The following is a 27,524-nucleotide window of genomic DNA, read 5'->3' on the forward strand; positions in this document are numbered from 1 at the left end:
GGGCTGTCCAGGGGGGCTGTCCAGAGGGGCTGTCCAGAGGGGCTGTCCAGGGGGGCTGTCCAGAGGGGCTGTCCAGAGGGGCTGTCCAGGGGGGCTGTCCAGAGGGGCTGTCCAGGGGGGGCTGTCCAGGGGGACTGTCCAGGGGGGCTGTCCAGAGGGGCTGTCCAGAGGGGGCTGTCCAGGGGGGCTGTCCAGGGGGGCTGTCCAGAGGGGCTGTCCAGGGGGGCTGTCCAGAGGGGCTGTCCAGGAGGGCTGTCCAGAGGGGCTGTCCAGGGGGGCTGTCCAGGGGGGCTGTCCAGGGGGGCTGTCCAGGAGGGCTGTCCAGAGGGGCTGTCCAGAGGGGGCTGTCCAGAGGGGCTGTCCAGAGGGGCTGTCCAGGGGGGCTGTCCAGGGGGGCTGGCCAGAGGGGCTGTCCAGAGGGGGCTGTCCAGGGGGGCTGTCCAGGGGGGCTGTCCAGAGGGAGCTGTCCAGAGGGGCTGTCCAGAGGGGCTGTCCAGAGGGGGCTGTCCAGAGGGGCTGTCCAGAGGGGCTGGCCAGAGGGGGCTGTCCAGAGGGAGCTGTCCAGAGGGGCTGTCCAGAGGGGGCTGTCCAGAGGGGCTGTCCAGAGGGGCTGGCCAGAGGGGGCTGTCCAGGGGGGCTGTCCAGAGGGGCTGTCCAGAGGGGCTGTCCAGAGGGGGCTGTCCAGGGGGGCTGTCCAGAGGGGCTGTCCAGAGGGGGCTGTCTAGAGGGGGCTGTCCAGGGGGGCTGTCCAGGGGGGCTGTCCAGAGGGGCTGTCCAGAGGGGGCTGTCCAGAGGGGCTGGCCAGAGGGGGCTGTCCAGAGGGAGCTGTCCAGAGGGGCTGTCCAGAGGGGGCTGTCCAGAGGGGCTGTCCAGAGGGGCTGGCCAGAGGGGGCTGTCCCGGGGGGCTGTCCAGAGGGGCTGTCCAGAGGGGCTGTCCAGAGGGGGCTGTCCAGGGGGGCTGTCCAGAGGGGCTGTCCAGAGGGGGCTGTCTAGAGGGGGCTGTCCAGGGGGGCTGTCCAGGGGGGCTGTCCAGAGGGGCTGTCCAGAGGGGGCTGTCCAGAGGGGCTGTCCAGGGGGGCTGTCCAGGGGGGCTGTCCAGGAGGGCTGTCCAGAGGGGGCTGTCCAGAGGGGGCTGTCCAGAGGGGCTGTCCAGAGGGGGCTGTCCAGAGGGGGCTGTCCAGAGGGGGCTGGCCAGGGGGGCTGGCCAGGGGGGCTGTCCAGAGGGGCTGTCCAGGGGGGCTGTCCAGAGGGGCTGTCCAGGGGGGCTGTCCAGGGGGGCTGTCCAGGGGGGCTGTCCAGGGGGGCTGGCCAGAGGGGGCTGTCCAGGGGGGCTGTCCAGAGGGGCTGTCCAGGGGGGCTGGCCAGGGGGGCTGTCCAGAGGGGGCTGTCCAGGGGGGCTGTCCAGGGGGGCTGGCCAGAGGGGCTGTCCAGAGGGGCTGGCCAGGGGGGCTGTCCAGAGGGGCTGGCCAGGTCTCTGGGACAGCACCAGCGGGGCTGCTGCCCGTGGAGGAGAGCTGCACGGCAGGGGGAACTGCACAGCGGCTGTGTTCTCTGCCTGGGCACGGAGATCCCTGAATGCCTGAACAGGGGACAGTCTTTCATTCCTGTGACCCTGGGAGCTTTGTTCTGGGGAAAGCAGGAGTCACTAGACAAAGTTATTGAGTAGAAACGGGGCTCCCTACCACCCATGGGAGCCTCTTAGTACCCCTGTTGAGAGACCTCTATGAAGGGGGGGAATAAGATTTATTTTTTCATTTGTGCAGCAAATACTTACTGAGCACCTACTATGTGCCAGGTGCGGAGGTGTCCAAGGTGAATTAAGATAGTAGCTGTCAACCTATTTTTTTAAGGTGGTCCACACTTAGAAATTTATTTAATATCATGAACAGTACATATGTATGTACATATAAACACACACACATACATACTAAGACATACTACATATACATATATAATATAGCTGAAATAAAAAATTTACTAAAAATATATATCGTTGCTATATTCAGTGCGCTTTGATATTTTGTGTTCTGCTTTATAAAAAAAAATTACTGGCCCTGGCTGGTTGGCTCAGTGGTAGAGCGTCGGCCTGGCATGCGGAAGTCCCGGGTTTGATTCCCGGACAGGGCACACAGGAGAAGCGCCCATCTGCTTCTCCACCCCTCCCCCTCTCCTTCCTCTCTGTCTCTCTCTTCCCCTCCTGCAGCCAAGGCTCCATTGGAGCAAAGTTTGCCCAGGTGCTGAGGATGGCTCCATGGCCTCTGCCTCAGGCGCTAGAGTGGCTCTGGTCGCAACAGAGCGATGCCCCAGATGGGCAGAGCATCACCCCCTGGTGGGCATGCTGGGTGGATCCCAGGCGGGCGCATGCGGGAGTCTGTCTGACTGCCTCCCCATTTCCAGCTTCAGAAAAATACAAAAAAAAAAAAAAAAAAGAAAAAAAATTACTGCGTGTTGCAACCCACTGAAATGATTTTCTCATGACCCTCTATTGGGTCACAGCCTGCATTTTGAAAACCACTGAGTTGAGATAAGGTCTGTGTTCTTAAGGAACTTCCTTATCTGTCTCAAGCAGACAAGTCATGAAGGAATGTGCTACGTGCAAGAATCCAGATGTGAGCTCAGTGTTGAGAGCAGAGGTGGCATCCAGGTGAGGGTGGGGTAGGCTGTGAGGGAGGCCGCCCTGAAGCCATGACCTTGAATCTGGCCCTTGGAGGTTGAGTAGGAGCCTGCCAAGCAGAAGAAAATGGGAGAAGGGCTCCCAGTCAGCTGACGCAGCACGGGCAGACTCAGTGTCCCTGGAGAACTGAAGGGGAGATGAACGATTCTCTGGGGACAGCGCGCAGCAGGGAGCCAGCAGAGGGTAGAGGCCTGGTCTCTGGGAAACCCTGACCCTGAAGGAGCTCTGCAGAGAAGACGCCGCAGAAAGAGGCCAGAAGGAAGTGGCCAGGGCCATCGTGTTCTTGAATTACACCCTCCCTTTGCAAAGCCAGATCGGATGATCTGTGCACAAACACGCCAGCTGGTGAGATCAGTGGGGGAAGAAAATCAACCTGAACGCAGCCTCGTAGGGATCGATGGGTGTTTGATGACAATGGCTGTTCACTCGATTTCCTTGCCTTCTTGCAGATTTTTAATCCCCTCCTTGAGGCGCCACTTGCTGAGCAAATCAAGTTATATTATGAGAGGTGTGCGGAGGTTCAAGAGATAGTGTCTGTGTATGCATCCATAGTACAGCGAGGGAGCCAAGAAGCATGTGAGTATTGGGCTTTGGGGAAGCGATCTTTAGCTCTGTGCATCCATGTCAATACACCTGGCTTCTTTCTAATGGGGTTAAATGGAACATATCATGACTTGACCAATGGGGACAAGTGTTCCTCCACAGATGGATGCAAGTGAAAGTGTCCATTCCACCTGGATCCCAACAAGAGCGACAGCCGGCAGCAGCCCAACCTGCCTCGTAGCCTTAACCATACGTGATTTAGTTGAAGAATTACAAATGAGAGTGTTTTGAGCCTCGTGTTTCATTATTCCCATCCATAGTGGGCTCTTAGGCCAGTCTAAGAAAATAAAAATGAATTGGAAAATAAATTAATCATTAGAAATGTTTCCCCATCGGTGCATTTTTTGGTCTTGGCCCATTAATATCTGAATATTAGCTTTCAGAAATGTTGAACAATGACTTCGTTGTTTGGGGCTCGGTTTTGTTTTTTAAGTCCTTGAAATCGACTCATTCTGGCAGTCGTTGGTAATTTGCAACAGAAGGAATGAATTCCAAGTAGACTGTATTTATGCCTGCCCACATTTGCAAGGATATCCCCTTTGATTCCAACAGGGTGTTTATCTGTTATGAAAACTTGATCTGGTCTTGTCTTCCAATGTTCCAGCTTGGACCTGGCTCTCATCAATTTCTCTGGGCTGTGGGTATTCTTGTGTGATATGGTGGCCATAGAGTTAGTCTCGTGAGTTCCTTCTGGAAGAGAAGTTTCTGTGGGGCCCTTGCCATCCGCCAAAGCAAACCGAGTGTTTCAATCCTGCCTACGTATCTCACCAGCTTCAGAGCTGAACTTCCTGTGTCAGGCCACGGAGAGATGGCTGTGTCTCGAACGTACCCCAGTCCGAGCGGGTTCATGTAAAACAGTCCCAGGGAGTGATTAGAGATGGTGGTAGGCGGACGTGGGCAGCCCTTCTGCAGTGCAGTTTAAGAATAGGCTCCACCGGACCCAGCTGCTGCTCTCACCACGGAATCACACAGAGAGTACGATGCTGTCAGACGAGGGGGAAGATGCACAAGAATGGTGAAACCCTGAACAGGAAAGGAACTGATTTTAATAACTGATGAAGTCTTAGGCGAGATAGTTTGAGTTGGAAGGCCAGCCTTGCACGCTGATCTGTTTGAGGGAAGATTTTCCTAACATGGACTGCCTTGCCTCCCTGGGGGTCTTCGGGCTTTGCTCCTCGGCTCACACTGCCAACAAAATGGCCTAGATATTGGCCTCCTGGGGACCAGTCCGAGGCCAGCTGCTCATTCTGTAGAATTATTCAACAGCCATCAGCCACTTTGGCACATTTCCCTTGGACTTGGCTTTGAATTTTTGACCTCAAGGCAAAGGCATCGGACCAATTTCAAATCCCTAATTCATCCCAACCCATATCCAGGAGCATTGCGTCTGACCTCTTATTTCTTGTTCCGCTGAGGGAGAAGGGGTGTAGAGAGGTGAGCCCTACGCTGTCCTGAGGGAGGCGGTGCCTGACGCTTCCCTTTCCTGCAGGCGACCTGCGGAACTCCTACCTGGACTTGCGGCACAGATATGGGAGACCCTCCACGTGCACAGCCTTCCCCTGGGAGAAGGAGCTGAGAGCCCAGCACCCCAGCCTGTTCCAGGCCCTGCTGGAGATGGATCTGCTGACGGGTAATGTGTCTTTGCTTTGCCTCTGGACGCCGGTTAGGAAGGCTCCCTGTTTCCCCACTGTTGGCGATCACTTCTTCTTTGGTGATTTATGCTTCCCAGTTATTTTTAACCCTCGTCTTCTAGCTTAACTTTAAATTTAAATTCAGCCTTGTCCACAGCACTCAGTATAGCTATACACATTTCCAGCACTAAATACAAAAACGTGTATTTAGGAATTGATCGAGCAATTCTTTAAGTCAAGGCCACAAGTGGACAGCCTGCAGCTGCAGCTGGCCCCCAGAGGCTGTTGGTTTGGCACATACAGTGTGGTAAAAAAAAAAAAATAGTTACCAGTATCAAAACCTTGTGTCCAAATGCAAGTTTGTAGCTCTTCTCAAAACATTCAAAGACCCGCCAACCTGGCCTCCACCGCAGCAACCCTGGAGGTGAGTGGTTGGCACAGGCACGCCAGGACCATCCGTAGCCTCTTCTCTCTGGATTTCAGTACTGCCTGCCTCCCTCTGTCATGGATCTTATCTGCTTTGGCCCATAAGCACTTGAACTTGAGACCCCCTGATTCAAAATACCGTGTAAGCAGCATCTTGAAAATCTTCCCAAGTGGAGCCGGCCTCTCCTGTGGTGATTTGGGTTTGCTTAGCAATTAAGTACATACACCCTGTAAGGCCACGAGGTCTCTTGAAACGTGTCTGTTAGGAAGGGGAGAGAAGCTGGTGATCAGCCTGGGGAAGGGAATAGAGAGTGATGGGAGGTGTTGGTAGCTGTGTTAGTGGTCAGGGGCGTTCCGTGGTGTTCCTGGCATACAGCTAGACCCTTGAGTCAAGGCATTGCAGAAACTGGCTTCTGCTTCATGTATGAACTTCCCAAGAATGGCAGTGTCTCATGGGATAGATTTCCTTTGCAAATAGTGACCTCCTCCACTGTCCTGAAGGAATTCAAGCCTTATAGGATAGTTCATCTTTCATTCATTTGATACTAGCTGAGCGACTGCTTACTTACTTGGCTAGACTTCAGAGGTAGGCGAAACAAAGCAAGGTCCTCGCCCTTGAGGGACAGACTTGAAAGCAAAGAAAAAGGGTAATGCAATTGAATAAAGGGGGTGTAAGTAAATGGTAAAAGAAGGGAGTGGTCAGTTTTACCTGAAGGGCTGGGATGTTCAGAGAAGGCTTCCTGGCAGAGGTGGCACTGGGACTGATGCTTGAAGGGTCAGTATGTGTTTACCAGATAATTAAGGCAGGGGTGGGCATTGTGAGCAGAGTAACTGTAGGGAGGTGGAAAGAACACAGCGCTTTTAACGACGTGCAGGGGTTTTGGGAGGCAGAGAAAGCCTGGGCAGGGTTGATTCCCGCCAGTGCTCAGACACCGTCTCGAAGAGTTTGGGCTTTACTCTGTAGGTGAGGGTTGTAAGAGGGGTGAGGTGGGATCAGATTTGGGTTGTTGAGGCTACTCTAGCAGCAGTGGGAGGATGGGAACGCAGGGGTGTGGAGTGGGAGCAGGGAGTCCACCGTTCTGGTCCAGGAGGAGAAGACGCCGGCCTGGATGTGGGTGATGGGATTAGTAAAGGCTGTAAGGAGGCGGGCTTCAAAGGACTCCTTCCCAGTCGGGCAAAGGCGTCGGTACATGGAGTCATGTGACAGCATAGCTTCTGGAGCCTTGTGACCTGGTTCCAGCTTTAACTTAGTACTTACTAGCTGTGTGATCTTTTACAAGTTACTTCATTTCTCTGAGCCTCAGTTTCCTTATCTGCATAATGGAGGTGATCAGGGTACCTCTCTCCTAGTGTTGGTTTAAATGTATTTATGTGTGTGTGTGTGTGTGTGTGTGTGTGTATACACACACGCAATACTCGGAATGGTATAACACACTGTAAGCCCTTTGTAAAAAAGTGTTTCTTAACCTTGGCACTGTTGCCATTTTGGACTGGACCATCTTTGTGGGGCAGGATCCGTCCTGCGCACTGTGGGCTGCTCCGCTGCACTGCTGGCCTCTGCCTACTATGTAGATAGTGGTAGCGCTCTCCCTCCTCCCACGACTCCCTTCTCGAGTTGTGACAACCAAAAAATGTCTTTGGACATTGTCAGATGTCCCCAAGGAGGCCAGATCGCCCCCTGGTTGAGAACCACTGCTGTGTAAATGTTAAGGCTGTTATTATGGGGCAGCCATAATTCCCAGGGGTTTGTTGGTCATCTGGGAGGGGGCAGAGCCTGCCTGCAAGACTGGCGAACAGGAGAAGGAGGTCCGTGCCGGACAGTGTAGGCGAAAGGGGCAAAGACCACTGCTACATTGAAACTGGTTTACGAGATTTCTGATCATATTTATTTATTCATAATTTTAAAAATTCTATTGATTTGAGAGAGAAGAAGGGAGGGGGGAGAGAGAGAAACATTGATTTGTTGTTCCACTTATTTATGCATTTGTTCATTGATTCTTGTATGTGCCCTGCCCAGGATTAAACCCACAACTTTGATGTATTGGGATGATGCTCTAACCAACTGAGCTACTCAGCCACATGTTTAAATATAGTTCTGCCTATTGGGAAGATGACTGAATCATTTTCGCAATTCTTTTTTAAGTAAATATTTTTAATAGAATGTTTTTATGTTATTTTTACAGCTCAGAAGTTTTGTTTATAAGAATTTAGAATTGTTGCCTCTCCCTAGAGGTCTGGAAATGGAATTTAATTAAAAACCCAAATCATGAGCTCCCAAATCCTAAGACTTCTTGGGCCGTAGTGCTGTGAAACTGTCACACTGCCGACCGGCTGTGGCCACTGCTGACCTCCAGCCCCCATTCTGCCTTCAACCCCTATTTTTCTTTTACATTGTCTTGTCCATAAAGACTGGGGTGGCATCTACAGAGGTAGGGCACAGAGCCCTCATTAAAATTCATGCCTACCTGGCACACTGCCCTTGCTTGGGGCTGTCACATCGTCCCCCACTCACCCAGGAGAGATGTTAGCCCCTTGCGTCCATTTTTTAACAAAGTTTGAGAGAAATGCAGAAATTTTGATTTCATAAATTGAACGTAAAAAAGAAAAACAAGCGTGCATTTTTAAACCTATCTCTCCTCTGGTGTATAGAGGGAAAAGTAGTGAGACGGGTGTGACTCTGTGTCCACTCCTGGTTCCTCACACACCCGCCTTCCCAAGTTCTTGCTGTGAGCGTCTGGCTGGCTTTGGAGTGCTTTGGACAACCAGTTAAGAGGAACTGTGTTTGCATTATTCTCTGCTGCTGCCGTGAGCTGCCCAGCATGTTGACTAGTGGATTTTTTAATAAAGTCCCTCCTCATCATATTACATTTTTCATGTCTGAGATAAGCTGCGGGAATGGACTGCAGTATCAGACGTCGGAGGTTTGGCATTCCTGCTGGGAGAAGTGAGTAGGTGCCGTCACAAGGACGAGGCGTTCAACTGTGTGAGGCATGTCTCAGGTCCCTGGTGTCGCCACTTTCCATCCACTCCATTCCCTAGACAAGGACTGACCGAGTGCTGTCTGTGAGCCAGGTCGGGACAATGGGGCCGTGTTTCTTTCTACTATAGTTAGGTAAATGTAAAGAAAATATCAGCTCCCCTAATTTCTACAAGGGGAATAACTCTGTGCAATTTTCTTTTCCTGGCATTTTGAAAAAAAAAAAAAAAAAAAAACAAAACCCAAAAAAACAAAAACATGAAAAAACGAGGCAGTGTGAGACAATGGCCCATGGTTTCCGGTTCTTGGCGGCAGCTTTGCCTTTTTGCTTGGCAGCCTCTGGGCCCGAGGGCCGCTCTGCTTCCAGCCGCCACGCACGCACGCCGCAGCCTTGAGAGCGTTTTTCCCACGCTGTGTGATTTTAGGCGGATCATCTGCTCACACTGTAAGCCAACAGCACACTTCAAAGGGGCCGTGAGCATATTTCAGGGGGCGGGGAGTTGGGGAGCCGGGGCTTCAGCAGCACCCGGCAGAAAGAGTGATGGAGTGTCTACTCTGCGTTCTGGCCAAGTGGGGTCAGGAGCGGTCAACACCTTCCAGTTCCCAAAGAGGGACAGTGTTTCCTCCTACAGAAGAGAAGCGCCAGTCACACCCTCAAAATATATATGTGTGTGTGTGTGTGTGTGTGTGTGTATCTTACCACACCACATAACATTAAATTCTCCATTGTAGCCATTTTTAAGTGTACTCGTCAATAGTGTGAATGACACTCACATTGTTGCTCAACAGATCTGTGTCATCTCATAAAACTGAAACTCTGTACCCACAGTACAACACACCCATCTCCCCCACCAGGCCTTCGTAACCACTGTTCTCCTTTCTGCCTGATGAACTTGACTATGCTAGGTACTTCATGTGAATGGAATCATAGAGTATTTGTCCTTTTGTGATTGGCTTATTTCACTTAGCACGAAGTCCCCCCGGCTCATCCGTGTTGTAGTATGTGTTGGAATCTTCTTCCTTTTGAAGGCTGAGTACTGTTCCACTGTATGTGTACCATATTTTGTTCATCCGGTCACTTGTTGTTGGACATCGGGGTTTCTTCCACCCCTTGGCTGCTGTGAATAGTGCTGCTGATGAGCACAGGTGTGCAAATATCTCCTCAACACTTGTCTTTCAGTCAGTTCTTTTGGATATATACTCAGAGGTGGGATTGCTGGATCACATGATAATTCTATTTTTAAGTTTTAGATGAACCACTATACTGTTTTTTATAGTGGCTGCATCATTTTAAATTGCCACCGCTAGTGCACAAGGGTTATAGTTTCTCCACATCCTTGCCAACACTTGTTATTTTCTGCCTTTTTGATAGTAGCCATCCTAATGGGTGTGAGGAGCCACTTAGGTTTATCAAGTATAACCTGGGGGAAGTCTGGTTTAACAGCAATTAGAAATAATGCTGTGGGAAAGTGACAGAATGTCTGTGAAGGAACTTCCCGGACAGAAAGATAACACACGGATATGAGAGACGGGGCTGCCCGAGTAGAGCTCAGCTCGCTCTGCCCGGATTCACAGCCATCCTGTCCGATTTGTATCTCTGTCCCTCGCCCAGTTGCAAGGCCGTTGAGGGCAGCAGTGCAAGCAGTGTGAGTACCCCATGGACAACTTGGGATTTTCCATAGTGCCTGCACGGTGCTGGGCACACGTTAACCTCTTAGTTATCCATCCTTCTTCCATATGACCCGACGCAGTACGTTTCTGCACCGTTCCCCTCACAGAACATACGTCACCCACCCACGCGTCTCGGCTCACCTGCCCTGCGCACAACCCTCCAGTCCCAGCTCAGATACTGCCTCCTAGTGTCCTCTCATCCTCCCTGCTCCCCTGCAGATGCTCCATCTCTCCTGCTGTCCTTGCCGGTAGGTATGTTTCCCCTTTCTATCACCTGTCTTACCGCATTGTAGGTGATTTGCCTGTCTCATTCCACAAGGGAGCTTAGACAACAGGAGCAGGAGCTAGGATTTCTTTGAAGACCCTCAGTAAGTGTTCTTGAATAGTGTATGAATTCTAAATGAATAAGCGATCCCATTGTACATACTAAAAAAAAGAGTCTTTGTTGGGTCTGTTGAGTCACTAAAGGGACAAGGAGTTTGACTTCTGGGAGACACAAGTTCAAGGTCTGTACTAGCCAAGCCATGACACCACTTCAGACTGAGAGTTCTGTGGGCTTATTTGCTTTCTCTGTATTTTTCTCGTCTCTTGCCACTCCTTAATCCCAACAGCTACTGTCCTGGCTCTGAAAACATCCCTACACACAGAGTGCTGTTCCCCGGGTCTGCCAGGGCACTACTCACCAACTCTCCCCAGCAGCAGCAGGAGACCAGAACCCTACGTAGTCTATGCACACCTATTACAAAAGAGCTCCCGAGATGCAGCTCACAGTTCTTGCTTTCAGATATCTGCAATCTAGTTGCTGAGGTATACAGGTGCCCCGATGTAAAACAGCCCCTAGGTACATAGCACCCACGTGTTGGGTACCTCGGAGCACTATGCTGGGCCCTGGGGCGACCATAATGAAAAGCGGAGACCAGCCCACACACTAATCTCTGCCAAGTGCCAGGAGTGCGGGGGAGGGAGGCTCCTTACACGCTGACAGCTGATGCTCTAACCTGGTATAGAATGCAGCTGTCCCCTCTGGTGGTTCCCACTCTGAAGTATCATAGGGCTTGTTCCTCGCCTCCCAGAGTTGGCATGCCTTTGAACTGAAGGTGCTGGTGCCCCTGGAGGCAGCCAGCTATATACAGTGCCTACGAATGTGGCAGAGCACCTGCCTGCCCCCTGGCACTCCAGGGCTGCTGCCCTGCATCCCGACTACCTTGCTTGGCACGGGGATTCTCCTGTGCTGCTCTGTCCCAAAGTTCACCACCGTCCAGGCACTGCGTGGCATCCAACACTAGACCCCATGCTCGGGTCTTCAGGGGGGGACCATTTTGATTGGCCAGCCTCTCCGTTGCTTCCTGGGGACTGTCCAATTCTGTAGGAAAATGGCTCCTGTCAGAGCATAGAAATCGCCCTATTAGCATTTGGACTTTAATGCTAGGATGGTAGCATTTCGGTATGCACGCCTTTTCACTGTTTAAGAGGTGTGCTGGCTATTTCTTCTGCTCTCCTGCCACCTGAATCTTGTTCAAAATGGAATGCTTTGAACTAAAAAACCCTTTGAATGGGGCTCTGGCATCCAGGGGGAAGAGGTGGTGGGGACTGAGGTGGTGAGAGGCTGGAATGACAATGGCGGGGGTGGGGATGGGAGCTCTAGGCCAGAGAGCTGGCTGTGGAAGGAGCGAGGAAGGAGAGGAAGGGCACAGAGACTCGGGTGCATGTGAGACAGGTGGGACGTGGGGGCAGGGAGGGACAGGTGAGTGAGTCAGGGGACTTGGCCAGCCCCGCCAGACATCTGCCTGGAGTCCAGAACTGATGCTCCCTTCCCCCCTTTCATCCTGATCCTGCACTGGGCACCTCTGAGCCCAGGGGAGTTGGTGACTGTGGCTGCAGGGAATCCAAGGTCTGCCAGCAAATGGTTCTCGGGGGAAAAGCTAGGCCTGAGGATGGGCTGCCCCTCACCCCCACCCCCAGCACTGACACCATCTATGTTTTCCCCAAGGGCCGGGACCTGACTTCTGCCCGGGGCTTTGCTGTGCTAAATGCCCGGGAGGAAGTGCCTCTGGGAGGGTTGCTGACTCTACTGGCTTCCCTCTGATTTGCTTTTAACTCTTCCCATTTGTGCAACAGTTGCAATGTTTGTTTGGAGACCCTGAAATGCAGAGCATGGCAATGGTGTGACTGCACACCAGGATACTGTGTCCTTTTAAGAGCTGTTTTCATTGTTCATTGCAGAATCATCGTCTTTATTTTTTTATTTAAGAAAGCATACATTATAGTGTTGTTGTTGTTTTTTCTTTTAATTCACAGAAGCACAAAGAAAGGGCCATCATTTTCCTTCCCTGGTAATCCCCAGTGACAGTACTGAAAGCTAGGGAGGAAGGGACCGAGGGAGGGAGGGGGAGAAATTCTGTGGATGACACTAGACAATTTGCACAGTGCAGGAAAGTACACACGGCTTACGCTGGAGATAGAAATAAGCCCCCTCCTTAGGCCTTGGGAACCCCGCGGGGCTCACCTGACCCTGAATGCAGACATGGAGGCCCCGTGTTGTGTTTCTTTTTAAACTAGTAAACTTGGCGGCCTGACCTGTGGTGGCGCAGTGGATAAAGCGTCGACCTGGAAATGCTGAGGTCGCCGGTTCGAAACCCTGGGCTTGCCTGGTCAAGGCACATATGGGAGTTGATGCTTCCAGTTCCTCTCCCCTTCTCTCTCTCTGTCTCTCCTCTGTCTCTCCCTCTCCTCTCTAAAATGAATAAATAAAAAAAAATAGTTAATAAAAAAAAAAATAGATAAACTAGTAAACTTGGGGAAGATCTTTCTCTGGTTAAATGACATTTTCTCCTTTTACCCTTTTCTTTTTCTGCTTTCAAACTTCTACTTTGGATGCATTACACCTTTTTGGAGCTTGAAACTAAAAATGACTTTCCTATTGATGTCCCCATTCCTCTCACAAGAAATGAGCCTGTCTTTTCTCCTTCTGAATTCTCAATCAGATGCCGACTCCCGCGCCTCCCGCCAGTGGCTTACCTTCTCGTTTTCTGCCTTTTGCCTCTTTTAACAATGGGCACACACACATGGCGACCTTATGGTGATGCTGTAAAAAAAGGAAAAAGAGGCAAATAAACAATGCTGAGCTACCTGGAAAATAGGAAGGATTAATGAACAGTGGTAATGCCTCTTGTTGCCTTAGCTTCTGCGGCAGGAAGGAGAAAATGGGAAAATGCCTCCTTTTCTATTTTGTTTGTTTTTCATTACACCATTAATCTCCATAAACAAGATATGGGTTTTTTGTGTGTGTGTGTGTGTTTTTTTTAGTTACAGATCGACTAGAAAAAATGCATATGTTAAACCAGATGGGAGAAATTAACAGTTTCATTAAACTGGTTTTAAATTTGCCAGTTTTACAATATCACCAGTGACAACATGGCTTTGATTTTGTGCTATAGTTAGGATATAAACCAGGGGTCCCCAAATTACAGCCTGCAGGCCGCATGCAGCCCCCTGAGGCCATTTATCCAGCCCCCTCCGCACACCTCTTTCATTGGTGGTCGGTGAGAGGAGCACATTGACCATCTCATTAGCCAAAAGCAGGCCCATAGTTCCCATTGAAATACTGGTCAGTTTGTTGATTTCAATTTACTTGTTCTTTATTTTAAATATTGTATTTGTTCCCATTTTGGTTTTTTTTTTTACTTTAAGATATATGCAGTGTGCACAGGGATTTGTTCATAGTTTTGTTTATAGTCCGGCTCTCCAACGGTCTGAGGGACAGTGAACTGGCCCCCTGTGTAAAAAGTTTGGGGACCCCTGATTTAAACTTTAAAGAGTGTGCAAAAGGTCCTGGCTGGGTAGCTCAGCTGGTTAAAGCATCTTCCCGATACATCAGGGGTACAGGTTTGATCCCTGGTCGGGGCACATACAAGAAACAACCAATAAATGCATAAATAAGTAGAACAACAAAGCGATGTTTCTCTCTCTCTCTTTCTCAATTTAATAAGTAAAAATTAAAGCCCTAGCTGGGTAGCTCAGTTGGTTAGAGCATCATCCTAATATGCCAAGTTTGGAGGTTCGATCCCTAGTCAGGGCACATACAGGACTAAACCAATGAATGCATAAGTAATAAGTGGAACAACAAATTGAAGTTTCTCTGTCTCTTTCTCTTTCTTCCTCTTTCTAAAATTCAATAGATAAAAAAATATTAAAGATGTAAAGAATGTGCAAAAAGGAGCAGTTTCACTTTAGACTTTTAAAAATTATATTCACTAGTGGAGAAAATTGTTCAAATTCTTTTGCAGAGAAAATACTGATTGGTAATATTTGGGGGGAGATCATTTCAATATGTAGAAGTACTCATGAAGCCTTTTCAAACCGCCTCCATCTCAGCCTGCGAAGCGCTCTGTGCTAAAGCTTAGAGCTTTGTGAAGGATCTCCCTTTTGCTCCATATGCTGCAGCAATCCCTGCTACCTGTACACTCCCGCTAATCATTTCTGAGGTTCTATGTCAGGGGTCAGCAGGGCAAGTGTTTCATTTGGAGCTTCATTTAGTTTGGAGTCTCTTCTCTCCTCTGAGCCCACAAAGCCCGCATCCGTGGGTACTCAGGCAAAACTCATCATCTTGGTTAGGGGTTTGGCAGAGCAGGTGAGGCGGGATGAGTCGTTAACAAAATGATAATGTTGCCTCGCCCTGAACAGGCACAGAGGAGCATCTGAGACAGGACATATTTTAAAGTAAACATGAATGAAAAGAAGCAGGATTTACTTTGCGACTCCATCAGCAGAGTGCTGGCAGGCATCCTGCATCCAGTGAAGGCTCAGTGTCCTGACTGACAGTTGAGGAGGATGGAGTTCTTCTCTCAGTGGTACAAAGGGAAAATCCAAAATGAGGTCTTCATACTCCGGGAGGAAAGGGGTGTTATTATTTAGATATATCCCAACAGATGAGCAGAGGGACATGTTCAAGGATGCTCACTGTCGTGCTGTTGGTTATAGCAAAACCACTGGAAACCAACCAGGAGCCTAAAAATAGATAGAGAACTGGTTGAAACAATGGCACGGCTGTAGAATGCAATGCTATCGAAGCTTTAGAAAGAATGAGCTGTGGTGCAGTGGATAGAGCATCAGACTGGGACACAGAGGACCCAGGTTCGAGACCCTGAGGTCGCCAGCTTGAGCGCGGGCTCATCTGGTTTGAGCAAGGTTCACCAGCTTGAGCCCAAGGTCGCTGGCTCGAGCAAGGGATCACTCAGTCTGCTGGAGCCCCCCAGTCAAGGCACATATGAGAAAGCAATCAATGAACAACTAAGATGTTGCAACGAAGGGCTGATGATTGATACTTCTCATCTCTCTCCATTCCTGTCTGTCTGTCCCTGTCTGTCCCTCTCTCTGACTCTGGTTCTCTCTGTAAAAAAAAAAAAAAGAAAAAAGAAAAAAAAGCTGCTATTTCTTTGGGGATTAAAAGGATACAGAGAGAGGAGCAGATTCTCTTTGTTCCGTAAGGTGATTTTTTTTTTCTCAGCACCTACCAGAGACTAAAGGCAGACCCTGCCATAGTTTTGGATACTCTGAGAGGGCTAGGGTGAGCGTCCCCGGAGCCAGGAAAGGGGACTTCTGTGCACGCCAGGGAGAGCTGGTGGGTGGGCTGCTTCCCCACCACTCAGCAACAACAACAACAACAAAGCAGGCAAAGGCCAACCTGTGTGCCCCGAGGACTGGAATACTCATAACTGATGACTCAGGTTTCATAATGTCATTTGTGGGTCCCGCTGGTGTCTGGGTTTAGCCTGGACCTCTGCGAGGGAATCGCCCTTCAAGAAACCCAATCTCAAATCTTCCCATTCAAGTGTTCCCACATTGGAAACTCTCCTCTCCTCATTCCCTTATGGAGGGCTCATAGAATAAATCTCTGGTTGCCCCCTGAAAGGTGTTAATAATATTTTAATTTTGGAAAGAATGAAACAAAGTCAAAGAAAAATGTTGGACATGATTCTTAAGCAGTTAAAGTTTTTAGTCTGACATAATTATATTTTTCGCTCCATAAGACGCACCTGACCGTAAGACGCAGCTGAGGTTTTTAAGGAGGAAAATAAGAAAAAAAATATTCGAACCAAATGGTGTATTAAAATATTTAATAAAATATACCACAATACTATTTCAACAATGTAAACTCAACGGCAGTATTCACAGCCATTAGCACTGTTATTAACAAATGAGAAGAGACTTTAATGTTCAAATACTCTTCTAGTTGTCCGGTAACCCCAGGAACTCATCGCTAGTGTCAGAATTTAAGAAGCTCAGTTGCTCACAATCACTGGTATCACTTTCTTCACTATTTTCATATATGATACCATCTTCAGTGCCATCTCAGGCATTGCTAATGTGCTGGCGCTCATTCTACATATGTTTACCAGCGCAGCGCCCTGCAGCAGCTAGAAAAAAAATGAACATTCGCTTCATAAGATGCACGGGCATTTCTCCCTCCACTTTTTTGGGGAGAAGAGTGCGTCTTAGGGAGCAAAAAATACAGTAACCGTATCTCTTTAAATGTAAATAGTATGTGGTCTTTTTTAAGGTAGCAGAAGGTAGAAAGTATAAACATTCATTGTCTGGATTAATGAACAAGAGAGAGAAATAATGTCGACAAACTAGCAGACTGTAACAGGTACATGATAGGGCCAAACAACTGGCTAGTTTAGGCTTAAAAGTGTTAGGGAAGATTAGGTAAAAGGAAGCACTGTATCATATAGCTTAAAGCAGTTGCATAAAGAGTTCTCTACCTCAGTGGCAAGATGCTTACCGAGACAGCCCGGTACGTGTTAATCAGGCGGTAGGCTTTTGTGACCAGCAAAGCTGGATTCAGAGCCTGGCTCAGCCTCTTGCCAGCTTTGGTAACTTCAGACAGGTTCATTGACCTCTCCACACTTCAGTCTCCTCTTCTGGAAAAAGGAAGGAAAAAAAAAAAAGATGCTAATCATAGTACCCACCCCATAAAATTGTTCGGATTACATGACGTGATTTGCGTAAGACACCTGAGGACGCACTATTCAGCGTTTTGTAAGCCTTTCAGTAAAAGTGGGCTCGTGCTCGTTGTTGTAGGATTTAGAAACCCACGAGAGAAAAACTGGAAGCAAAAGATAGGAAAGCATCTCAAAAATGACTTCCTTTTGCTGAACTTTTTAAGAGCAAGCACCTAGGAACTATTTCTGAAATAAAACACTTCTTCAGAGAGTCTTAGAGGGGGAGGAAAAAAAAGTCTCTGAAAGTTTCAGTGGTCCTGACTGGGTACTGAGTTACACTGAGTAAATTCCTCGCTCGAGGCGCTGTCTCAGCTATATAAAGCACATTCTTTTCCCCAGGATACTAGGCTGTCATTTGGTGCCAAAGGAAAAGCTATTTACAGAATGACACAGTGGCATCCCCAAATGGTTTGATTTACGTCCCCGGAAGGTGGTATCTTTCAAGGCGCTGTAGAAACCGACCCTATTAATAACTTAGGTGGCTTAATTGGCTTTCCCCTCTTCTTTCTAAAGCCACGTCGATCCCCGGTAATTAATTGTGTGGGCTGTGAATTGTGTTATTTACAGCGCCGAGGCACCCCAATGAATCTGTGTTGGAAATCGGTGGGATGATATTTGAGAAGGCTATAAAGAGGCTCTCCAGTGTTGATGGTCTTCACCAAATTAGTTCTGTCGTCCCCTTCCTGATGGATTCCAGCTGCTGTGGATATCATAAAGCATCCTACTACCTCGCAGTCTTTTACGAAACGGGATTAAGTGTACCTCGGAATCAGCTGCAGGTGGAGTATTTCACGGGACCCAGGGATATCGGTCATTCACGTTATATTTGCAGAGTAGCGCTCTGATGCCCCAGGTGGAACTGGACAGGTCTGTGCCCCTGGCAATCCTTTGGAAGCTCTATACTCAAGAACAGCATCCCAGGGCTGCGTTAAATCCTGCTTTCAGTGCCCCCTCCTAGGCACGGGGACGTGATTGGTATGCACTAAGGAACAAGTTTGGGCAGGGCTTGCCAGAATCCCAACCTTTTGAGAACGCAAGAACAGGTGCCTCTTACCCAACTCTTGTAGCTACTCTAAGCGTGAGACCATTAGCCCATGACTTTTTAGCTAAGTATTGATAAAATCTTTGGAACCTCTAGGCCAAGTATCGACTCGTCCAGCCTTCAAAATAGAAGCTATACCAGGAGGTTTCATTTTGTGGTTCTGGATCCAGATGCATTATGCAACTCGTGTAACCTTGGGAACCACATGTACGTAAATCCTGTTTACTGGTTCCTGGAAATTTTGTTTTGAGATTTGTCCATCCTGGGTCTGAAGAGTCATAGTGTTTAGACATGCCCAGGGGGCTCCACGTGTCTTTCCAGTGACTTCTGTGTGCAAGTCTCTGACTTACAGGAGCTTGTGATTGATGGCGTACTTTCCTGAGTCCCCAAGGCAGTCCCTACAAAGGTGGAGTAGTCTGGAAGATTCTAACCCTGTCTCTGCCACAGAGGGGTTGGTTGGCTGGCTGTAGACAAACGACTTCATCTCTCTGGGTCTCTACTTCCTCAACTATGAAATGAGGTTGTTAGAACAGTTGATCTCAAAAGACCCTTCCCAACACTAACATTCTGAGAGTGTGAAGTTGGGACGTGGCCCGCTGCTCAGACCATCTGGCCACAGGTGACGTAGCTGGAGTGGACCAGGGGCCCCGGGACAGTCAGTGGTTATGCAAAGATACTGTGAGAGAAGGCAGGGAAAGGCTTCCGTTTTCACCAAAGAAGGGAAAAGTCGAGATATTTTAAACTATTAGACATTTAAAAGGACAGAGCTGGAAATCTGTAAACCATTAGAAAAGCTACTGTAACTCCTTTTCTAAAGATTTCTAAGGCATGTTCTTATGTTTTTGGAATGACTGGGATCATATACAGGGATGAGGCCAGATGATCTTTCCGTGGTTGGATTTTTATGTCCCTTATCTCTAACCTGGTAAACGCTGTCCGTTTCTTCCTAACAGGGCATGCTGTACAGTTTGGTTGGAGGCCAAGGCAGTGAGAGGCTGTCTTCAATGAATCTTGGGTACAAACACTTCCAGGGTATTGATAACTACCCCCTGGACTGGGAGCTGTCCTACGCCTACTACAGCAATATCGCCACAAAGACACCCCTCGACCAGCACACGCTACAAGGAGACCAGGTACGAAAGACAAGTGGGAGGAAGTGGTTTTGTCCCTGTTGACCAGGACTTCCTGAATTTTCATAGTGTCTACACCTGTGGCTGTCTATATCTGCTGGCCTCCAGAAGATGAGAATCACTGAATGGAGAGGAAAATCTTTCTTGGACTTTTCAGATCATATTTTCTGTTTGGGCTGTCAGGCTGAATGTAGGAACAGTCCTCCATCTATGCATAAAAAACTCTTTATGGGCCCTGGGCAGTTGGCTCAGCGGTAGAGCATTGGCCCTGTGTGTGGAAGTCCCAGGTTCGATTCCTGGCCAGGGCACACAGGAGAAGCGTCCACCTGCTTCTCCACCCTTCCCCCTCTCCTTCCTCTCTATCTCTCTCTTCCCCTCCTGCAGCCAAGGCTTCACTGGAGCAAAGTTGGCCTGGGCACTGAGGATGGATCCATGGCCTCGGCCTAAGATGCTAGAATGGTTCCAGTTGCAACAGAGCAACACCCCAGATGGGCAGAGCATCGCCCCCTGGTGGGCATACTGTGTGGATCCCGGTCAGGTGCATGCAGGAGTCTGTCTCTCTGCCTCCCTACTTCTCAATTCAGAAAAAAAAAAAAAAAAAGCGCCTCTTTATGAATTGGAGGACTTGTACACAGAGGGTAGATCTGGCCCTGGACAGATATTGATAGTGCATGAAAATGTATACCAAAAGCATAAGCATCTTGTCTTTGTTCTGACTGTATGACATGATGGGTCTGGAGGTGCTGGGGGGATTGAGTGAAATAGGGTGGAGCATTAAACCGAAGGCTCCTGTTAATATGCAGTGAGCAAGCAGGGTCTCTGATAGGAGGAAACAAACTTCATTCCTAGTTATGTTCCCACTGCTAGGCACACTGCGAAGCTCTGTCCCCATCATGTGAGCTTTGCTAGCCCAGTGCTCCTGGGTGAGGGACAGCATGTGGCATTTACACTAACTCCAGTCCCTAAGTTTACAGGCTTCCAAATCATTTTGACTATTTGGACAAAGGTATCAATGGCTTACATCTACTCACAAAACATAATGAGCCTGGCTGGTGGTGGCGCAGTGGATAGAGTGTCAACCTGGGATGCGAAGGTCCTAGGTTTGAAACCCCAAGGTCACTGGCTTGAGTGCAAGCTCACTAGCTTGAGCATGGGGGCACCAGCTTGAGTGTGGGATCATCAACATCATCCCATGGTCACTGGCTGGAAGCCCAAGGTCGCTGGCTTGAGCAAAGCATCACTGGCCAGGCTGTAGCCCCCTGGTCAAGGCACATATGAGAAAGTAATCAATGAACAACTTAAGTCCCACAACTACGAGTTGATGCTTCTCATCTCTCTTTCTGGTCCGTTTCTCTCTTTCTCTCTTTTTCTCTTTTCTCTCTCTCTCTTTCTCTCTCTCTCTCTCAATAATAATAATAATAATAATAATAATAATAGTGTGTTACGTTAGGCCAACCAATGGTTTGTTTCCAGACTCATGGATGACACGAATGAAAGGGTACGAGGAAAGGGGCCGCTGCCCGAGATGATGAGCGTCCGTGTCCAGTGGGAGTAGACCCTGATGCTATTAGCCTCTGGAAATGCAGTTATATACCTTCCTCCAGAAATGACTTAGGATGTTTTGATGGTCTTAGCACTTGAGGTGGTCAAATTGAGAAGTACAAGTAGTCTATACCAGGAGTCGGCAGTTTCTTTTGTTCTGCACAGGGCCAGATAGTAAACACTTTAGGTTGTATTACCTATATACACTCTCTGTTGCAACAACTCAACGCTGCCAGAGACAACATATCCCTGAGAGGGTTTAAGCAGCCACAGATAGGACGTCCGCTGCTTTGTCGGATTTGGCCTTGATCTAGGCCGTAACGTCTTGATTTTCCCCGCTTCTGCTCGGTGAGCCTGGGGGTTAGGCCTGGCTAGGTAGGGATCATGAGCTCCTAGGCTGAGCCACTAATCGGGAACCAGGCCACTCTGCTGTCCCCCTGCATGGCTCTGGGATTGCCCCCCGAAGCCCACAGTGCACAAACCATGTGCTTTGATGATTGGGAATGGACGGTTTCTGGAGAAGAAATCTGCAGTGACTGCTGACAGTTATGAAATAAATGACTCAATACCTATCTGCCGTCAGTGAACATTAAACAAGCTATAAAACACCAAAAGGATGTTGGTATAGACATTCTAATTCCTTTAGAAAGTGATTTCTTTTGAATAAAGTTACACAGTCTTATTATCATCATATAGATTTTTCTTAGTGTATATAAGCCAAGTGCAAAATTTGACCTCTGTTTGACAGGAATTAACTTAATTGATAAAGATTTTTAAAAATTATCCTGAATAACATTCATACAAAATCAAGCCATGAAATAATATTGCCATTGTTCTACTAAGCCTGGATGTGTTAATGATGTCATATATATACTTTTAAGAATTGTAATTTAAAGCCCCGGCAGGTAGCTCAGTAGGTTAGAGCATCATCCCAATATGCTAAGATTGTGGTTCAATCCCTGGCCAGGGTACATACAAGAATCAGCCAATGAGTGCATAAATAGTTGGAACAACAAACTGATGTTTCTCTCTCTTCCTTCCTCTTGCTAAAATCAATTTTAAAAAAATTAAAAAAAAAAGAACTCTAATTCAGCATAAATTAGCAACGGGAAATGCTATGTTGCTAACAAGCTCCTTTTCTTTTGAAGATTTGACACATGAAACGTTATGATTATGAAAGAAAATGTTTAATTGGTCAGAACCAGTGAAGATGAATAGGAAAGATCCATCTTGCAGCTGAAAAGTCGTATGATTAAGAATGCCAGATACGGGGAATTACACAGTTAGAAGAGTTGTATCATAGCTCATTTTCTTAAGAATGTGTAATTAATGGCTTCTTGAGAATCCAAGCAGGTGTCATATGTTGACGGAAATGTCCTTTTGTTGAGAAATCTATTAATTCACCAGTGGCACGTCACAGATGAGGGGGTAGGGAGGGCCAGACCTCTCATTAACAAACCGAGGATCTGTCAGAAGTTCTTTTCCCAACTCTCGTTTCATTCTCTGCTTTTCCGTAACTCGCGGTTCCCAGCACTTCATCTTCCTCTCCAGTCACCCCACCGCACGTCACGTCTGCAGGACGTCATGGGACTCTGCCTCGGGGTGCAGAGAAAGAAGACGCTCTTAGGTTTTGGTGGGGGTTTTTTTGTGGCTTCATCTCACATGAGTTCCTCTCATATTCTCCGCTTTTCAGACCTTGCTCTTCTGCCGGATTCGGTCCGCAGCCTCCTCTCCCTGCGCCTGCGAGAGGGCAGGGGGGCCTAGTCTCATCCATACCCCTGGTGTCCGCTGTCCTCCACATGCTGGGGACATCCAGCCTTCCCCGCCAGCTGAGCTGTCTCTGACAGGCTGCCTCTGCAATCCTGACTTGCTACAAAGGAAGGAAGCCCTGCTTCCCCCCCTCAGCCCCCACAGACACCTGAACCATGGCGCCGTCTTCCATGATAGAGACTGGGGTGTCATTTTGATCCCCCGCATCATCCTGTCCACTACGTTCCCCCGTTCGTACCAATCTTTCTCTTTCATCTCCCTCCCTGCTGCCACAGCCTACGTCTGTCCTTATTGTCTCTCCCCTGAGCCACTGCGACAGCCTCCTGATACGAGCTGAATTGTGTGCCCCCTCCTCAAATGTATGTATATATGTCAGAGCCCTTACCCCCCCCCCCAGTGCCTCAGAATGTGGCTGTGTTTGGAAATAGGGCCTTTAGAGAGACACTTAAGTTAAAATGGAGTTACCAGGTGGGTCCTAGTCCAGTAGGACTCGCGTCCTTACGAGAAAAGGAGATGAGGACTCAGACAAAACACACAGAGGGATGGCCGTGTGGGGACACGGCAGGGAGGTGGTCATCTGCCGCGAAGGAGAAAGGCCTCAGAAGGCACTAAGCCTGCCAACATCTTGATCTTGAACCGCTAGCCCCCAGAACTGTGAGGAAATAAACGTCTGTAGTTAAACCCCGTCTGGGGTATTTTGTCACGGCAGCGCTAGCAAGCTCATAGATATCCTAAGTGGTCTTTCTGTCTCCAGTCTTGTCCCTCCCCTTCTCTTCTCATGGACGCCAAAATGGGCTGTCGACAGGGGAGGCTCCCGACCTGCTACGCGTCAGAATTGCCTGGTGGCTCAGAGCATACATACATCTACCCGGGCTGCGCCCTCTGATCTTACAAAGTGAGGGTGGAGCTGAGACATATGATATGCATATACGTGGAGGTGTAGATTTTAAAAGCCCCTCAGGTGAGCATAATGTGCAGCCAGTGCTGAGAAATACTGACCCAGAAGCACTAAGTCCAGTCTGTCACCGGGCATAGATGTTCCTTGACCTGATTTCTCTCTGCTGACCCAGCCTCAGCTCTGGGCCACGCCTCCAGGCCCTGCTGGGTCTCCTCTGCTTGGTGTTCTTGGTCTAAGCCCTCCTGCCTTTTCCTGCCTGCTGACCCCTCCTTGTACTTGAATACAAGGTTCAGACTTCACCTCCTCCTCCTGATCTCCCCTTTGCTGTGAGACTTTGGCACTGGGCACCTCCCTGCCATTGCTCTTACGATGGGTGTTGGGTATGGGGTCACAGGTTCAGTAAGCTGTGAGCTCCGAGACAGACACCCTGTCTATTCACGTCGGTGACCGCAGTGCCCAGCACTGCACTTGACAGAGATTTGGCTCTCAGTGTTGACCGATGTGATGATGGACAGGCTGGGAGTGCAGAGCATCCGGTTCAGTGATGAACATAAAGGCATTGCAGCTTCTTGTTGACTCTGGTGCTTTGTGATGGGACCAGTGGTCACTGTTGATGGCCAGTGCCCAGCGCAGTGGCTGTAAACTCTGCCTCTCTTGTGTTCACCACCTCCTTAATATGTGGCACCCTCATTTTGGGGTATCTTGGGTCCTTGCTTTTCTCTCTCTCCATCATGACTGCGATATTCTCCCATTCTTACTTTAAAATCCCAAAATGTTAAATTGCAACTTAGAACACCCCCCCTCATTGGAAGCTAACGATTATAGCTGATGATAACACCACCACCCCTCCCCCAGCAGCTTCCTAGTGGTGGCCACAGCCCCGGAGGAGGTTAGTGGAGGTAGGTGGCTAAGTGCGGGCTCTGACGTGCCACGCTCCCGGGTCCCCAGGACTGCTGGCTCTGACGTGCCACGCTCCCGGGTCCCCAGGACTGCTGGCTCTGACATGCCACGCTCCCGGGTCCCCAGGACGTGCGGGCTCTGACGTGCCACGCTCCCGGGTCCCCAGGACGTGCGGGCTCTGACGTGCCACGCTCCCGGGTCCCCAGGACGTGCGGGCTCTGACGTGCCACGCTCCCGGGTCCCCAGGACGTGCGGGCTCTGACGTGCCACGCTCCCGGGTCCCCAGGACGTGCGGGCTCTGACGTGCCACGCTCCTGGGTCCCCAGGACGTGCGGGCTCTGACGTGCCACACGCTCCCAGGACTGCTGGCCTCCGTTATAGTTCACAACCCTAGAGAACACAGGTGCTCTGGATGAGAGGACGCTGCTGCAGGCCTGTGCTCCCCAGCTGCAAAGTTGGGGGTTTCTTTTCTTCCTACCCTTTCTTCCATCCTCTTTCTCTGCCTCTCTTTCTCCCTCTCTCTCTTTTCCTCTCCACCACTCTATTTCCCTCCCTCTCTTTTCTCCTCTCTTCCTTTTTTCTCTTCCGTATATCCCTGCCTCATTGCCTCATTTTCTCCCCCACATCTCTCTCTCACCTTTCTCTTTCTGTCTCCCTTTGAGAAAGTTAAAGAGAAGAAGGAAACTCAAAATCAAAATACCCAAATGCTCCAGTTGAACAAAAACACTTCCGGCTGAGAATTCCATTACCTGAGCAGTCCGAGGTTGAGCCTGTGACAGGCTGGTACCACACAGAGGATGGTGTCCCCTGGAGTTTGAGATGAAGCGCCCGTTCATTGGCCATCCACTTGGCAAAGGGTTAACAAAATACCGTGGCTTGTGCGCAGGCAGAATTCCAGAATCTTCTTGCTATAGGACCTCATGGGGGAGCTGGTCAGACCCCTGTCTTTGGACGCAAGCCAAGCTGGCTTCCAGCGCCAGCTCTGTCTACAATGTGACCTTGAGTTCACCTTCCGCGTCTCAGTTTTTTCTTTGCATATAAATTGAGGACAGTGATATTTGGGTCAAAGCCCTGTTGTGAGGACTAAATGGGGGAAAAAAAAAGGAAAGAAAAGAAAACAGTTGTTAAACATCCAGCACATAGTCGGTTTCAATAAAAGGTCATAGCATCATTATTCTCCTCGTGGCTCTTGGCTTGGTGGCCTCCTGAGATTAGACATCTGGCAAGAATTAACACCTTCTGGGTTCTGAGTCCTTGCACTGTCCCCACGTCTCGGTGCCCCAGGGCCCTGAAAGGGACCCTTGACCGCGCACGGTCACAGTGGAGAAGGCGGCGGAGAGACCTCAGGAGTGGGGCTGCAGGCTTGAGTCGGTGAACCTCAGTACTTTTCTTATTAACTAACTGGCAGAGGGGTCAGAAGGCAGTCAGCCCCTTGTTCTCTGAGGCTTCCTCCCCAAACTCGCCCAGATCCAATTTTCCTGCCATCTGCCTGTGGCCGCGTTGGCATGGGAAGCCCCGTCTGGGACCCCTCGCGGCACTGTTAGATAGAATTCATTATGTATAACAACAGGACCGGTTTTTGATAAACAGCCAACATTTATACATCAAAAATGAGTTTTATTTTCTTCAGAGGTGTCAGAGACCTGGGGGGCTATTCACAAATTCAAACGTTCTGCGAACCTTCCCCTTCGGCTGCAGCCTCGGCACCTCGAACGCACTCTCTCCCGCGGCCTCGGAGTTAAGGTGCCCTCGTCTCTGCGAGGTGGATTTAATGTTTGGAAATAGCCGAAGGATATTTGCGGCTGAGCCCGCTAAATAAAAAGGGTTAGTCATGCAGGATAATAACACTTTGGGATAAAAGAGTATATATATATAAGGTTATCCTTGGAAAATATTGATTTACCGTTTTTGATGCCACGTGTAATCTGGCTCTGAAATCGGAGGCACAGAAGTGGCTTCTCAACAAGCTTATGCAGCAGAAGTGGAAGTGGAATACATTTTGTCTTCCCGAGGCGGATGCTTAGAGAGGAACCAAAATACTCATTTAGATACATTGGATGCGATGCGTTAGTTTAAAAAGAATTTGATCGGATGATATAGCAGGCACCCCTCCTAGCTCCATTATTCATATAAATTTTTTTCCTTGAGCAATTTCTGGTGTAAGAATTATGCCTTTTGCTTGCCCATATCATTTAGATGTTTCCTTTCTCTCCCTCCTTCCTTCCTTCCTTCCTTTCTTCCTTCCTTCCTTCCTTCCTTCTTTTTAGGCATATGTTGAAGCAGTTAGACTAAAAGATGATGAAATCCTCAAGGTACAAACCAAAGAAGATGGAGATGTCTTTATGTGGTTGAAGCATGAAGCTACCCGAGGCAATGCGGCTGCTCAGGTAGAACTGTGGTCCTGGAAATTCTCAGTTGTGATAGACCGGGCTATGCCATGGGAACAGAATACCTCAAACCTCAGTGGACTACAAAAGGGCTGTTTTATTTCTTGCTTACCTGTCCGATAGGGGTGACATGGGCTATGGTTTCATGGTCCCCTAGGAAGCCAAGCTAACAGAGCCTTCAGCAAAACGTGCGTTTCTAAATCCACCGCAGTGGGACAATGGCCGTGGCACACCACAGGCTGGCCCTTAAGCGCTTCTGCTCAGAAAGTGGCACACGTCACTGCTCACATGTCATTGGCCAAAGCAAGTCCCTTGGTCACTCTTGACTTCAGGTGGCCTGTAGTGTAGTCCTACCCTGAACCCAGACAGAGAAAGAGCCACAGTATTTGTGACCGGTCCTAAAGACTGCCATCAGACATTTGAGTGCACAGGCTAGAAACAGAAAGGAGCACCGTGGAGTGCAGGAGCGCTTAGGTGGGCAGCGAGAAGGCCATGGAGTCCGCGGGAAGAATAGTGAACCGTGTGCAGTGTGCTAGACCAAAGAGGTCGACCGGGGCTCTTGAACTTGCCTTTTGAATGGACCTTTAAGAGTACTGGGAAGGGCTGAAGGCTGGGGAACAGCCCCCCTAGCTGCCCCTTTGCCTTGGTTTCACTGAGAATGGGAGCCGCTAAAGCTGATTGCACGGGGAGGGCGGAGGCCCGCGTTCCAAAGGGTTCGGTTCTGGCTCCGTGCTCCTGGTGAGCACAGTGTCAGGAAGGGCCTCTGTTAGGCAGACGGAGGACCAGAAAGGGAAAGAGAGAGAGGAAATGGAAAAGCATACACACGAGACGAAGTGGACCAGCACACATTTCAGACAGCCTACTGACGC

The 27,524-nt window shown here is 49.3% G+C and overlaps 1 protein-coding gene and 1 non-coding gene across 2 annotated transcripts in view; both read left to right on the forward strand.

Moving 5' to 3' along the window:
• SEL1L3 (SEL1L family member 3) overlaps positions 1-27,524 on the forward strand; it is a 111,869-nt gene that overhangs the window by 39,843 nt on the left and 44,502 nt on the right. Inside the window, exons 8-12 of the mRNA XM_066279793.1 lie at positions 3,124-3,250; positions 4,767-4,907; positions 17,554-17,765; positions 18,982-19,161; positions 26,536-26,655. Coding sequence (XP_066135890.1) covers positions 3,124-3,250; positions 4,767-4,907; positions 17,554-17,765; positions 18,982-19,161; positions 26,536-26,655 — 780 coding nt within the window. The remainder of the gene's footprint in view (positions 1-3,123; positions 3,251-4,766; positions 4,908-17,553; positions 17,766-18,981; positions 19,162-26,535; positions 26,656-27,524) is intronic.
• Positions 19,391-19,466, forward strand: TRNAT-UGU (transfer RNA threonine (anticodon UGU)). Its single transcript has one exon. It is a non-coding gene; the product is annotated as a tRNA-Thr (tRNA).

The sequence above is a fragment of the Saccopteryx bilineata genome, chromosome 5 (assembly GCF_036850765.1).
Source record: "Saccopteryx bilineata isolate mSacBil1 chromosome 5, mSacBil1_pri_phased_curated, whole genome shotgun sequence".
NCBI classification, from domain to species: domain Eukaryota; kingdom Metazoa; phylum Chordata; class Mammalia; order Chiroptera; family Emballonuridae; genus Saccopteryx; species Saccopteryx bilineata.